General features: G+C 39.6%; 1 protein-coding gene across 6 annotated transcripts in view; it reads right to left on the bottom strand.

The window, feature by feature from the left end:
- Nucleotides 1-10,887: 10,887 nt before the first annotated feature.
- LOC147885191 (UDP-N-acetylglucosamine transporter UGNT1-like) overlaps nucleotides 10,888-16,026 on the bottom strand; it is an 82,564-nt gene continuing 77,425 nt past the window's right edge. For 4 of the 6 annotated variants that reach the window (XR_015543543.1, XR_015543544.1, XR_015543545.1 and 1 more), the window contains 6 exons: nucleotides 12,501-12,598; nucleotides 12,151-12,258; nucleotides 11,930-11,986; nucleotides 11,659-11,741; nucleotides 11,479-11,530; nucleotides 10,888-11,333 (listed from right to left, as the gene is read on the bottom strand). Coding sequence is in view for 2 of the 6 variants with exons in the window: in XM_087397379.1 (XP_087253505.1) it covers nucleotides 11,667-11,741; nucleotides 11,930-11,986; nucleotides 12,151-12,258; nucleotides 12,501-12,598 (338 nt within the window). In the remaining 4 variants the exon portion in view is untranslated. Of the gene's footprint in view, nucleotides 11,334-11,478; nucleotides 11,531-11,553; nucleotides 11,742-11,929; nucleotides 11,987-12,150; nucleotides 12,259-12,500; nucleotides 12,599-16,026 lie in introns of those variants that run through there. The other 2 variants (XM_087397379.1, XM_087397378.1) reach the window with 2 other exon arrangements.

The following is a 16,026-nucleotide window of genomic DNA, read 5'->3' as shown; positions in this document are numbered from 1 at the left end:
CATCATAACCATTGTACTATGAGCCCATACTATGGGACCATTGTTCCTCCCCGTCCTCTCCCTTACTAATGAGATATATCTTTTGAATACAAGGGAATAAATAGGAGATCTTCCCTTGAAAAGAATTCCTTGTTCTCATACTTGCAAGCAAAGTCATCCAAGAATACCTACATGAAATGTATGAGGTTCTTATGGAAGATCTGAGTGAGGACACTTTGAAGAGCTCAGGGTGCATTTGCTGAGGTTAATAATAGAGTAATGATGTCCATCCTCAGGTTTGATACATAATTTTTCTTGGCTTCATACATTGTTGTTTTGATTGAATCTACTGAGTTTAGTTTTTGGTGTAGGATGGTTATCTCATAGTTTCCTAGATCAGTATAGAGGAGTATATATATGTTGGATTCCCTCTTTTTTACAAAAGGAAATGTTCATGTTGGATGTTTGTACCCGGTTGCAATTTGTAAATTTGTATGACATGCAAGTTATTTTTATGGCATATTATGAGGCAAAACTAACATCCCATACTTATTTTTACTCTTGTATTGGCAGGATTATGTCAAATAATAGTTGTTCTTAATTGGTTGTGTACCTCACATTGGATTTTTTTGGCTATGGACATTCAAGCCAAGTGATGTTTTTTTGTGAATTCAATTACAAGTTATCATTGCGACTACCAGCCACTGCTAGGCAACCCTAGCCCCATGCCACATCACTGTCTTACCACTGTGCAATGTCATCAACTCTAGGACTCCAAATGCCATGTGTCATGAGCAGATGCCTCTACATGCCATGTTGCTTGGTGCTCCTTATAGAGACCTTTTTGTGAGCTTTTGCAAAGTTTGCCATGTGGCATCAATGGCTCCACTTCAACTACAATCTGTAGTCTAGTTTTCACATTCTGTATCTAAACATATGCTATATTCTTGCGATGATTGAATAGTATCTCAACACCTTTGTTGGGATGATCTAGCCTTGCAAGTTCTGCTTATAACACTAGGCCACCTTGTAAGTCTTGCCTATAACACTAGGCCCCACACTTTGGACAATTAACCAAATCCTCATGCTCATGATGAAAGAGAATACAATCATTAGGACAAGCATGGATAGTGTCGTAATCCATCCCAATACTTATCAACATCTATTTTACTTCATCCCTTGATGCAGGCATGGTATTTGGATCAAGCAACATCTTTTGGAGAAATCTATTGCAATTCATAGATGCAAGGAACATTAAGAACATGATACCAATAATTATTGAATAAGATCCAAACATGCACTAAATGCACTAATCTCAATAAGACTGAGACGCTCATGCCTTACCAATCACACTAGGCCCCACACATCCGACCACCATCATACAAGGGTATTGATTATTACTCTTGCATGATGTTATCAGACTTGGACATCACATGTAAATGTGATGTTGTGCCTTTATAATTTGCATCCATCATGTTGTCCATATCCTCATCTTAGATATCAGGGATACTATCCTCATCTCGCACATTAGGGAGACTATCCTCAAGCTCCAAGCATGCTCTGTGTTCCTCTCCCCCAACACTCCCTAAAGCTCACCGATATCTCCTCGACTACATGCCCACATTCAATGCAACCATGGGAGGTGTGGTTCTCTCTCAACCTCCTCATATTGTATAATGGTTTCATGTGAATAATGATAGAGTGTGCAATATGCATGCAATCACAAACTTAAACACCATTGACTCACTGATGATCAAGCATCATTAACATCTAGGAATGGAAAAGCATCTCATGAAAGCTCCCTATATGCTTGCACGTGATGCATGATAATATGGTGCTCCTATCAAATTTTTTGCTTGCAATCTGTGCAAAGACAAGGCAACCTTTAGCTAAGACACTCCGAGCTCCCAAGTAATGCCCCTTCATCTAATGAGATTCCACTTATCTTATCCATGTGCACACATCCAAAGCCATGCCAAAAATTAATTCAAAAACCAAAAAGATCTAAGTTTAAACCCAAAACATAAGTGCTCCGATTTCTTCAGTATGGTTGTTGGTATAGATGTTGGTATATATGGATGACCATGCCAACACTATGCTTTTCAAGATACAGACAGACATATAGATGGCCATACTGATAGTTTAGGAACTCTAAAAAAACCCAAAATGCATTTGAACTCATTCTAAGTCACAACTCTCTCTTGGAATAGCTCCTCTCCACCTTGCTTCAACCTTGCTGCACTTTGCCTCCTCCTTGCTCCCTCTACACCAAGCTCCCTCTCCACCTTGTTTCCTTTCCAAAGCATCCTCTTCAAGTTCTTTCAAGTAAGTGTTTCTTTTATCCTTTTTTATTTTCTCTGTGTTAAAATTCATTTCTTTGTGTCTTCTCTTATGGAGCTTTTTGTGTGCTTTGATGCTCCTTGATCATCATGCTCTTCATGTATCTAGACTATGCTCAACCATCTTACATTCTTATCATGGTATCAGAGTAGGTTTAGCTAAGCCTATATTTATTTTAGAAGTGTTTGTTTTGATCTTTGTGTGGAGAAGAAAAATTTGGCACACTCATTGTCTTTTGTGAGAGATTTTTCTATTCAGAGATTTTGAGAAATATTTTGAGAGCTCTTCTTAGAGAGAGCTTCCTTCTAGAGAGAGTTCATTTCAGTATAACAGAGGTTCATTCTATGAGGTTCCTTGAGATATTTTTATGGGAGTTGTGAGTTTGCATATTCATTGTAGGGTTCATTCTCAATTTTGAATCTTCAATAAGGTTCTAGTGAGGGTGTTCATGATCCCATCAAGAGAGCTTTCAACTTCAGCAAGTAGACTTTGACACAACAACAACTACAAGCAGGCAGCAACAAAGAATTCAAGTCCACACCAAGAACATACTCTACAATGATTGTGACTAGCTCTCAAAACCTAACAGAACAAAGACCCACAATGAAAAAGGGCAACTTCACACCTATGCTACGACAACCACAACATCAAACTTCAATCTCAATGATAGCAAAGAGGCAAGAAACAAAGTCTAGCGTCTAAGATGTAAGATGGACTACTGTGATGACAAAAACCATGATCAAGCAATACCAATGAGATGCTTGAGTGATGCAAACTTTTCCTACAATACAATGGACCAAGCTTCAACACCTTCCAAGGCAAGTAGCGAATGTCAATGTGAATCACAACGATACTACATGAGCAACCGAGATTACAAGTAGCTATGAAACATAAGCAACAACTAGCCAATGACCGATACCCAATGCACCGAGGTTGCAAGGACAAACAATAAATAGAAGACCAGCAAAGCATAGAGAACTACGTGTAACAAACCACTCGTAGCAACAAAGCCAAGTCATAGCATGAGTACAAGTGGCACACAAACGCAATGAACCAATCGATAGGAATTTGGGGCCGATGGAATATCCAAGATTTCAACAGCATCTTGAAAGATTTTGGGGTCTTTCATTTGCCCATCAAGAGTGCCAGGTGGCAAGATAAGGCCACATGGACTCACCTTGGGTTAGAATGTTGACACGTACTAGATAGATGGCACTATCTTATCTACCACATCATCAAAGGAGTCATTGGCATGCATAGTGAGCATGTGTGTCACCTAAGCACATAGTGCTACATCGGTGTAGAAGAAGGTAGCATGTGAATGCACACTACAATCAACCACATTACCACCTCATCATCCTTAGACAAAGTTTGACTAAAATTTCAAATGAGTACAACTTTTGATACATAAATAATTTCATAGTGATGTTAAAAGTAAAAATGATCAATAGATCAAGCTCTACGCCCTAAGCATGTCATATTATTACTCCAAATCATCTACAAGTCAAAATCATTCGTTCAATGAAGAGATCAACACAAAGCATGATATTGTCCACATATATCTAAGATCTTGGGCCATCTTGACAACCTTGTTTTCTCCATAGCTTCTTTAAACTATTTGAACATATTGACTATTGAGCCCCTTCTTTGGATTGGGGAAAGGATAGGGCAAAGTAAAAAGTAGCTCTTACCCCCTATTGACATTGTCTATCAGATGCTCAAGCCCTATAGGTGGCACTACACGATCAGGTGAGGCACTGGTAGATTTCGGTTGTCATGGTCAGCTGAGCATGTTGTAGTAGTAGAGGAGCCAAAACCTGAGGAACATCCAAGTGACAATGGACATAGGATTCATGAATGCGTCAGAAGGTTCGATACGATGTAATGGCACCCTAGCCCCTCTCTAATAGGGAGCTATGAATAGTGGTAAATGGAATGGGCAATACCCAAACACAAATGCCAAACGAGTCATGTATATAAAGTCTTAGGCTCCTAGGAGTTTGGGTCGTTCTTGCTACCAAGGCAGCGCATGCATAGACTGTGGCCTCTCAGTTGCTTGTATATGATTGCCGATATATGCTACATAATAAAAGAAAGAAATTTCCAATTTACATACATACATCCTGGTTCTCAATACTTACAACTCACTTTCTAAGTTGTCTACCCTCCCTTACCCACATGCTATGTATTCACAACATTGTGATTCACATGCATTCGCTGAGGAGAACAAACACCTTATTGGCTCTCTAGAAAAGGAGATTTCCCCACACTCCCAAATAATAATGAAGGGAAAAGGGCTGAAGCAAAGCAACCATATGTGGTCATATGTGGTACCACAATTCAAGAATTACATCTTTCGATCCTACCCGAGACATGAGTGGTTTGTGCTGGAAAATCCAACGGTGGGTAATTCACCCAAACGTGCCATTGTTCCATAGCCTCGGATGCGTTAGTTTTACAAGCAAAAACCTATGAGTAGGTTTATCCCAGCGTGTTTTTCAAGAGATTTAAAAAATTGTATTTCTTTAGGAAACATGGTTTTTACACCTTTATTTTCACTACAACTAGATTCCTTTATCATGAAAATATACAGACTAGGCACTCATTCTTTTTTACATAACATAAATTTTCTTACTCATAGACATTCCTTTGTACCCCTATTATTACCTTAAAAAAGTATTGAAAAATAATTTCTTTATAAAATATCCCTCATAATTACTCTCAATGTAATAATATTATAAATATATAATTACTTGCTAAACACATTTATATCAGATGACAAGATCTTTCTAGTGTCTTATAGCATAAATAACAAGATATTTATGGATATGTTTCAAAAGAACTTTAAGTTACTATAAATAAGTATTAACTTGGGCTTATATATCACTCTCATAAAATACATGTAATATTTAATACTATATATGTAATATTTTTCAAAATATAACCCCATGGATGTGCTCAAATGGGATTTTTCAATCAATTTGAATAGTTGAATGACTATATTTAGACATTGGATATGATTGTTATATTGCTTTTAAAAGTGCTTTCCAAGGTAGTTTCACCAGCGAAACTACCTTGGAAGACCTACTTCAAAGGGGTTTCGCTAGTGAAACTACCTTCAAGATGGCTTTTGCTTCAATGAGGTCTCTTTGGAGAAACCCTTTCATGAAGATAGGTTGAGAGAGGGTTTTCAATGTCACCCCCTATCAAGTCAAAGTTGTAAGAAGGATCATAAGGGAATTTTCATAGAGAAGTCTACTCTACATGTGGGTTTCTTCAAAAACCATCCCATTATGTTACTCACCATTCCCAAATATTCATGTAAAGATTTGTGTATAAAATAGGCATTGCTATAATACTTTGCATATTTCTAAGTGAAACTATGTTTTTTTCTGATCCATTTTTGCCATATTTTTACATAGTTGAAAGGTTTTTTTTTCCTTCGCTCGAACGTTAAGAAAAAGGTCATCCCCCCTAGCCTTCATCCCTCACCCTCCATCTAGGCATTATGACCATCATGGCATTACTCCATACCCTCCCTCCTTCACCCTCCTTTAACATTATGGCATTGCGCCATGCCGTCCATCTAGCTCATACGTGCAATTGCCATCATAGACTTTAGAAAGGTGACTAATCCTTTCCTTGTACTCACATGCAACCACAACTTTTTTGAGACTATATTTGCTTAGGTGCACCCTATTGCATCTTGCCTTGATGCACCTCCCTCATTCACCCTGTTGCTTCGCATTTTCCTACTAAAATTTCTCCGCTACTATAACCTGCTCAACCTTCCCATGGGAGCTTGCTATTATGCCATAGCCTCTACTCCACGACTACCCAACTCCTTTCTCTCTTTCTCCTGTTTCCCCATCACACTACCTAAGCTATTATATTTCATGCCCAACCCTTTCCTCATCTTTGTCCTCTCGTCTCAGAGGCGAAACCAATGGGAAGGAAGGACAATGGGCCCTTTCCTGTTTCCCCCCCAACAGAGGGGGGAAAATCAAGAAAATAGCTTCAAGAATAAGCAACAACCATGGCAAAAGAAGATAAAGAAGACAAGAAGGAAGAGAAATAGCAAAATCAGCTCAAACAATAGAAACTAGATGTCAAGGACATAAATAATCATAGCAACTGTAGTGATTTGCAGACTGATAGTCCAGCTCCATAGAAGGTCACCATCATAATGTCAGCCTTAGTAGCTTTAGCTTTAGCCCCAACTCTGCTTGAAAGATGGTCGAAATGTTACCTTCCTAGCTACCCATTTCATGACATCCGCCCATCTAAACGTCACTGTAATTACATGGTGGCTATTTGTGCCTCGCCTCTGCTGCTTGCCTATGGCTTGGGGTTGTTGCTATATCTATCACCTCCTTATGGAGCTATAATATCTCCTAACCAAGGCTATGTATGAGCCACTGTGCTCCATCTCTCATGTACAGAGGTGGTCAACCTCAATAATGATCTGCTCCTAAGTCTCGGGTGGAATTTGACGTGTCTGGAGTGATAAATATGGGTACGGCATGAACATGGTTGCTTGATGGGCAGTAGGGACGCAAGACATAGAATTGAAAGTTATGGCAAGACATTTGGAATGTAGTTGAATTGAGTCTAACTGTAGATGGGCCAAGGGGTCAAGGTGACAAGGAGGAGGCTTAGAGGGGTATGGTGGTAGTCAAGCTAGTAGGGCATGACTTCATCAACGCTACCATCAATGTCAATGTCTATATTAGTGGCAGTGCATGATGGTCCTCTCGTCTCCAAAGATGGTGACAATGATGATAATGATGGTGATGATGATGATGATGATGATGATGACGACGACGACAACTAGCACACCACAACTCATCACATACACTAACCGTTGCCACCGTTCCATCACAAGTTTTATGCCACCACAATCTTGTACATCACTAGGTTCCCCTTAGGGCTTGATCACTCCACTAGCCTCCAAAGGAACATCACAATGATGCCACACCACAATATCCATCTTCTCCATTGCTCAAACATCATATGTAATAATATTTCTATGATTATGTTGCATTTGTCTTGGGTGTAAATGCCCACCTAGATACTCCACTAATTTAGCTCATTGTATCCGGTACTTCTCAATCTCGTTGACCTTTCAATATTTCAAAGTTCTTAAATAAATTCTCTCTCTCTCTCTCTCTCTCTCTCTCTCTCTCTCTCTCCCCTATGAACTCCCTCTCCTACAAAGACCTTGTTGTTTGTGTCACATGCAAAGGTTGTATCTTCGTACACAATCAACACTTGCATCTTCATCAATGTTGTATAATTGTTTGTAAATCTAAGCTTATACTAGATTTATTGAACCCCAACTTTATCAATTAATAGAACTTTCTCATGCCATGAAGTAGATGAAAATCCATTGTATCTAAAAATACTAGGCACAAGAAAACCTACCAAGTCAATGGAATGCATGGTTCTTCACTTGTGAGAATAAAGATATTACTTATCCTTGATGAGAATAAAGATATTACTTATCATTTACCTAAATAGAATCTTGGTTCTTCAATCTAATAGACTTTTCAACTATCACCAAAGTATACAAACTGGAAGGACACAATGGATCATAGTTCTTATTATTCCTGGATACGTTATCTAAGCATCTCACATATGGGCATTTAGTAAGTAAGAATGTGTGTAAGATGAGAAGACTTCTTGAGGAGCTTGCACAAAAAGAGTTTCCATTCTATGAAGTTAAGGACCAAGAGGTTTGATACACATATAACTTATGTAAATCATATAGACTAGACAAGCCAAGCGTTGAATGCATGTTTAAGCCCTTGATTTCCATTTGGGCAAACTGTAAAGAATTCAATCATAGTATTGATGATGGTCAATTTAAGGGTAATGTATATTAGAAAATTATACACTCCCAATTTCTTTACGATAGATGAGATCGATGATGTGATGAAGAGTGATCTTCTCCCTTGCCTCCTCCCATTGAGAAAAATGATGGACACAAGAAACATTATAGATGATCATTATGAAAATGAGCCAATACATATCAATCATCATAAGTATAGGTATTTTAAAGGCATAATTCTAGAGTGGGAGACTTTACTATTGAGTACTTGCACAAGTTCTTGGAGGAAATGAAACAATATGTAGTTCATCTAGCTAAAGCAATTTCAAGGTTGTCCATTACAAAATTGAAAGTAGAGATACTTGTGAGTTAGACAAAGAACAATCAACAAAATCTCAAGGACAAAGACAATGTCATATTAAGATGATCATACAAATAGATTCCACCTTTTTATTTTAAAAAAATAGCGACACCAAAGCTCAAGGTGGACCTAACTCCTTTTCTCAATGAGGGTTTTGTTAAATAAAATAAGGTGACCTAATTCTCTAGAAATATGCAAGCTTGTTTATATGGACATATGTTGGGCTACCTTCGTCCATGTCTAGCTAGAAAGTTGACAAAAGCATACATAACAAGTCTGAATATCTCATGGATTAAACAGACCAAGTCCTACATGACATTAACTACTCATAATACTTTTTTATGATGTTCCTTTTAATTATTTCCTTGACTTCTTTGTGTCAAATTTTCAATAACCCTTTTCCCTTTCTTTTATGGGCAAGGTTTGATAACTAGTCGAAAGTAGTGAAGAATAATTAATTTTGGAATTTGACTAAGCAATGAATTGCTTGTGGGAATACAAGCTCCTGATACCATTCGTTTCGGTATTTGAGATGAAACATGTAGAAGCAAAAAGAAGGCTTCTTTGTGTACAACGGCCCAAAGTATGGTTATAATACTTTGATTTTTATTTTCCCTTACTTTCAAGGTTGCCTACAAACATTTCTCACAATACAAAGTGGCCTTCACATCCCATGGGAGTTCACAGATTGTCTTCATACGAGAACACAACGAATAACCTTGCATCGAGTAGCTTGTCATCTATTTCTTATTAGGATCATTGATTTTCAGTGCAGAAAAGTGCATGATTTCTTTATACATGAACGCAACAAACCACCTTGCATCGAGTAGCTCATCATCTATTTCTTATTTGGATCATTGATCTTCAATGATCTACTCCATAATGAGATGAACTAGTTTATGAATTATTTCTAAAGTAACTTCTGCAATAGAAGCATCCACCTTATCAATCTGAATTTCATGATTGTTTTGTTAATCAAATATATCAATATCTAATCATTCATAAAGAACATGAAGGGGTTGCCTAGCAATCTGAACACTGTACACATTCACAAGGCTGCCCTTTTAGTTGTGGAGTAACTCTTCTCTACCATTCAAAACATTCATCTCATATAAATGATTTGAAAATCCCTTGTCATATACCCCTAATTGCCATCGCATTGACATGCAAACAAAAAAACTTGTTTCAATCGGGCTTCCTAATACCACTGCATTTACTACCATCTCTTGCTCATTTTGGGTTCCATTCAAACTTTGTTTTTTGCCTTGTGAGCTAATGTAACGGTTCAGCCGTTTAAGCGAACTTTCTCCAATAGAAACTCAAGAAACCCCATGAACGAGTAAACTTGACATCGCTTGGCTCCTCCATATTCCAAACGGCATCAATCTTTGTTTTCTCAATCATATCCCTTGTCCAAAATGGTGTGCCAGCCCAACAATACTCCTGAAAAGACACAGAACATGCATTTGTATGGCTTGAGGGGATTTGAGTCTCCCTACACTTCTTGAACACTTCTTTCCAAGTGCTGCCGCTCTGTGTTGTACACTATAAGATCATCCAAAAAGTGCTAAGAATATGTAAATGTATTCTTAGAATGTCTTCACCATGAACTTCTGAAACATTACTAGTTCATTTTTCAACCCGAATGGATCACTTCGCTTGAGTAGGCCCCCCATCCAGTGATGAAAGTGATATTTTATGTCTTGTTTGGCCAAAGTGATATTTCATGTCTTGTTTGGCCAAAATGATCTGGTTGCACCCACTACATCCTTCTATAAATGAATAACATCTCATGCCCCACCACTTTGTCTAGAATGCCATCGATGAAGGGTATTGGAAAAGAGTCTTTGATGGTTTGTTCATTCAACTTCCTGCACCTCCTCAACTTTCAAGTCTTCTTAGTTACTATGACGATGGGCAAAATCATTTCTACCATGGAGCAAAGCCTGGGACTGAGGACCAACTCCCACGGATCATATCCTTAAACCACACAATCTAGCCATGTGTGCTCGCTAGAGCTCCCATTGTAAAAGGGCTAACAAAGATACTCCACGGAGTCTATCACCTCTATGTTATAGCGATAAATTAGGTGATTTTAGCATGTGAGACAATTAGAGGCCAACGATTTCCCCAGTCATCACCATGACAATGATGAAATCTATGCTATTGGGCACCATGTGCATCACAAGAAGGGGGTTCCTGTAGACTATCACTCTTTTACAATGCATGATAGAATGTTAGAAAGCCAGCCTTCATCCAACACAGTAGCATCAACTTTTGCCTAACACTACATAGAATGCAGTCATTTCTCTAGTAGTAGATTTTACTCCTCACAACGGAGAACAATGAGCCAAAGCACAAATTTCAGGACTAGAGGAGAGAGAAAAAATTACTGAGCTCAAAATGGACGACACAACTCCCCACTCAGTTTTAGATGATGGCTTAATTTCTAGAGAGGGCCATTGCACCTCTCTTAATCCATATCTTAACCATAATTTATGCACATTATTACGCCAATTACACCCCAAGGTGAGGTGCAGCCTATTGTCTATGTATCACTAGTTAGCTAGTATGCAGTCCTCAGCAGGTGTGTACCCAGTGGTGGGAGCAAACCATTGTATAACTACAGGTATGCATATCCAGACTGACATTCACAATAGACCTATTTATATTCAGGTCTTTGTGTTGAGCTCTGAATGCAAGGGTCAGATTCAGAATTGATGAAGTTTAGCATTTATGCAGAAGGCTAATAAAAAAATTCTCCGCTCTTCATCCAAGCCAAATCTGCTGGGGAAGGTGAGATCATTTAGACTTAGTCCCAACCTGATGACAATCATAGTCAAAAAAGCTTAGTAAAGAGCAGCTGAAAGGACATCACAAAAAGGAGCCACGCACATGATAAAAAAAACAATGTGGCAGATCTGTTGCATAATTCAATACATGTCATATATAGAAGAAAAGCGCAAACCTGCCAAGTGTGGAGATTTTGAGATGGGGCAATTACAAGAACAATTGACATCCTAGAAGTCCACAAAGAAATTGCATTTAAGCTTTTTTCTAGATACATCAGAAAAATATTTAATTCTGGTTACATAAGATCAGGGTATTTTATGCCAGTCCCTGAGCAGAAAAATAAGCCCTTTCGTACCTCACTGGCTACTTTCCTTTTAGCTTACAGTAAGCATACATTCCTGATCCCAAGAATCCAAGACACTGTCCTGAAACATTCAACTTCCCCAGAGACAACACCAAACAAACAATAGATCAATGTCTTGGTTTCCTCAAAAATCTTCCAATTATTCTTATTAAAATTTAAAAATATATATATTATTATTAATTGCTTTCAATTCCCACCTATATTCAATAACTAGTTCAATGAACTTAACGTTGAATTCATATACATGTGCATAAATACATACCCAATCAAATTGTAAACCACCAAACCACATCCAGCCAAATACAACAGTCACCAAGTCCTGAAAATAAAGAGAGTCCTTTCAAGACCAAGACTAAATCCAATATTACACTATTTGTGTTTCAACACAACATTGTATACCTTTGGAATATTAAAAAGAAGCCTTTGAATAGAAAAACACCAATAGCTGTTGTGAATTCCAATAAAAAGAGTCTAGCCATGTACCTTAAGATTGCCACAGATAGTCTGTGTAAGTGGTGAATTGAGCGTTGTATTCAGGAAAATTGTATAATTCAGGAAAAATGCCAAAATGCAGGAAGCCAGCAGCACAAGCTGTACAATGAAGAGAATCGATTGAAACCTTCACCAAGACTCGCAATATGCCTCATGCACGAACAGAACAACTGGCCAACTATTCATTGCAACAAAGCACATGAAATACTAAATATTCAAGATGTGCTTTATTAGAAACTTACTGGAAATCCTGGTTGATGAAAACAAGGATACTTCACTGAAGCACCTAAAATACTAAATATTCAGGCTGTGCTTTATGTGAGTGGATACACCCGACTTACCTGGAATCCTGGTTCATGCAAACGATGATAACTTATTGCTCTTTCAAACTCTCCGCTAAAAAATGCCCATACTGTCAGCACGGGTCCACATACCATACCTAGCACAAGAAATTCCAGCAGTCACATTCTGGTTCCTGAACCTTGAGGACAATGCTCCCTTGTAAATAATGAAGTCTAAAACATGAGCAGATGACGAAAGAATCATATCCTTCTAGAATAGAGAACTTCTAACTACTGTAGAGCTAGGTTGGCGGATGATGCGCTTTTCAGAATTGCTAGCAGTCGGCTGCTGCCCCGGAAGGCAACAGAGGAAGACTGGAAGGTTGGTTTTTAAGACCTCTATTTTCCAGAAGCCCTTCTCAATAAAAATTATGCTTATAGGCCTTTAACGCACTCGAATGATCTGCTATTGGAGAAGAATGCATTCCTCCCAAGACCAACATGTTATGTTTTCAGTCTAAAAGGAAAAATTCTCTGGAAACGACAATAGGCCAGTATGCAGTTTGGACCTTATGATGATCTTAGCATGATTGATCTTATAGATCTAAAAATTCTGGATGCTGCCCTCAAATTCTCCATGTGCTCTTCCTAACTGCCACATACCAATCCTGGTACATAATGGGGATAGCAGTCAATGTCCAAGCCACATTCTAGGCAAGATAACTACAATTTGTCCCTCTTGTATTCAATGTCACAGTCATAGGAAAGACCCGGGGCCAATCAACTTCTTTGTTTAACGAACAAGTTAGGATGCATGAGATACTATCTCAAAATACCACGATCTCTCTTAACTTTGACTTTGCTTCTGTGGAAGTATGATGCCACTTCTTAAAGGCATTTTCAGATTTGCCAACATTTCCTGATCATAGAGCTCTTTCCCATCGAACTTCCTGCTCTCAAAAGTCTTACACCATAGTCCTCCCAATCTTCTGTGCTGGCATCTGCACGTCACAATGAATGATCTTGAAAAACCCATGCACACCAAAACTTGGCCCTTTTGGCAAATTGTCCTTTGAATCTCTTGTAAAATGAGGCAAGACCCAAAAATCCTCTAAGCAGAGTGATGCTCATGGCTGTGACCCTTCCCTCATGAGATTCCTTTTGAGAGGTGCCACCCTAATCCCATTACACAAAACAATCTGTCCTAGGTTTTCTCCTTTGTCATAAAAGCGCATTTGCTAACCTTTGTTAGAAGTGTCACGGACCCACCTGTGAGCCCCAATATGAAGAGGACAAGGGGTCAGGGCACATAGGAAGGTAGGATTACCTGGGGAAGAAAGTTGTGCACTTGAAACCGGCCTTCGATAAACAAAAGGGCAGTGATCTTCTTCTACTCAGTCATAAACTTCATAAATGGCCACAATGCAAGCTTCAATCACTTCAATCACTTAGCACAACTTAGAAACAAGCTTCAACAACAACAAAGGTGAGGCTAGAATGCCCCTGCTCAAAGAAAATAGTACACAGTGCACCCATTGGCCCCAAATGCCTTCGCGCCCGTTACGGTATTTATTTAATGCTTCTAAATGGAAATGCTTTACAACAAAGGTTCAACCCTGAACTGTTACTCTCTGCAAATCCTCTACTTGTCTTCAAGGCATCTAATCCAAGTGCACCACTAGAATTCCCACTGGCAAGGCATACTCAGGCATTCACTTCTTATCTGACACAACTTAGAGGCATTCAGGCATCCAAACCACTGGCAAACTGAGCTCAAGGCAGCCTCAAGGCTATCACATGCATCCACACTGTCCTTAGGCCTTCCACAGAATCACCCTTGCCTTTGGGTGCTTGCTAGAACCTGTAGGAGTCCTGAAAGGACTGCACACAACATGCATGCACTGCAAAAAGCTGCAAAGCAAGAAAGAACAAGGAAAAACAGAACCTAGAACCAACTCCTACTGTCTGTGGCAGAGGGACGAGCTCCTTCCTCGCACCTATCCTCTTTCCAGGCTCCCCGCACGGTGCAAGTGTCTTCCAGCAATCAAGAGAAGAGAGAAATGAAGGTAGAGAGCGGAGGGTGAACAAGAAAGAGCTGTAGAGAAAAGATGGTTCACAGATCTGCCCCGAAATGATTGCCTCGAGATCTGTGCCCAAGTCCTCCTAAGAGAGGGTGCCTTAAGCAACAGGGAAAGTTTCTCCTGCAACCTACACTGGTCCAAAACAGCTCCAGAAGCCACCATGCAGCCAGAAACATGTGCACAAAGGTCCAGCATAGCAAAAGACAACCCCAGGCACCTGCTGGAGGCATCTGAACACCTCTGTACAGCCCGTACGAAAATTTTCAAAAAGTTCAGAAATGACTTCTGGCACTTCCTAGAAGTGCATACTTAGCCTTGGAACAGTCAAAACAGGCTTAAAACGGCTGAAAACAGGCTTAAAACAGGTCAAACAACTTAAAAACTGCACAAGAACAACTGAAAACGTCCAACACCGCTGGGAGAGTGAGGGGAGAGAGATGGAAGGTGGGGGAAGGGCATGCATACACATGCATGAAAAATGGCACCTCCTCCTTGCCATTTGTCCCTTCATTAAAGTCCTAACCCCCATACCAAGGACAACGTTGGTTGTCCTTGGGTCCAACTTTTAGACCCCTCTTTTAAAGCCTTTGTCTTGCTCCTAGGACCTAGTGGTGCACCTAGACTTTGCCCTTAGGAACTTCTAGGAAGTATGCACTTCCTCTAGCCACTCCCTCACGGCCAAACCATTACAACACTTAACCATGGTTAACCCCAGGTTAAGTGTAGGTTGAGTTACGAAGATACTTTACATCACTTCTCACGTCCTCGTGACATACCCTCCTCTTAAAACAGCAAACTACCTAGGTTGCTGCTGAAAAAGTACAAGAACATACATCATCTGTAAGATACAACCTACAATGATAATATGGGCTAGGAGAGCTCGATAGTCCATCCATACATCAATGCATCCTCTATGTCGACTGTCGCGGCAATGGAACCACTGAAACCGGCCTTCGATAAACAAAAGGGCAGTGATCTTCTTCTACTCGGTCATAAACCTCATAAATGGCCACAATGCAAGCTTCAATCACTTCAATCACTTAGCACAACTTAGAAACAAGCTTCAACAACAACAAAGGTAAGGCTAGAATGCCCCTTCTCAATGAAAATAGTACACAGTGTACCCACTGGCCCCAATTGCCTTGGCGCCCCTTACGGTATTTATTTAATGCTTCTGAATGGAAATGCTTTACAACAAGGGTTTAACCCTGCACTGTTTCTCTATGTAAATCCTCTACTTGTCTTCAAGGCATCTAATCCAAGTGCACCACTAGAATTCCCACTGTGAAGGCATACTCAGGCATTCACTTCTGATCTGACACAACTTAGAGGCATTCAGGCATCCAAACCACTGGCAAACTGAGCTCAAGGCAGCCTCAAGGCTATCACATGCATCCACACTGTCCTTAGACCTTCCACAGAATCACCCTTGCCTTTGGGTGCTTGCTAGAACCTGTAGGAGTCCTGAAAGGACTGCACACAACACGCATGCACTTCAAAAAGCT

The sequence above is a fragment of the Dipteris shenzhenensis genome, chromosome 26 (assembly GCF_047967505.1).
Source record: "Dipteris shenzhenensis isolate YYH24624 ecotype China chromosome 26, Dip_SZ_1.0, whole genome shotgun sequence".
In the NCBI taxonomy this organism is placed as follows: domain Eukaryota; kingdom Viridiplantae; phylum Streptophyta; class Polypodiopsida; order Gleicheniales; family Dipteridaceae; genus Dipteris; species Dipteris shenzhenensis.
The sequence above is the reverse complement of the archived record's forward strand: the minus strand, read 5'-3'. Positions and strand labels throughout refer to the sequence as shown.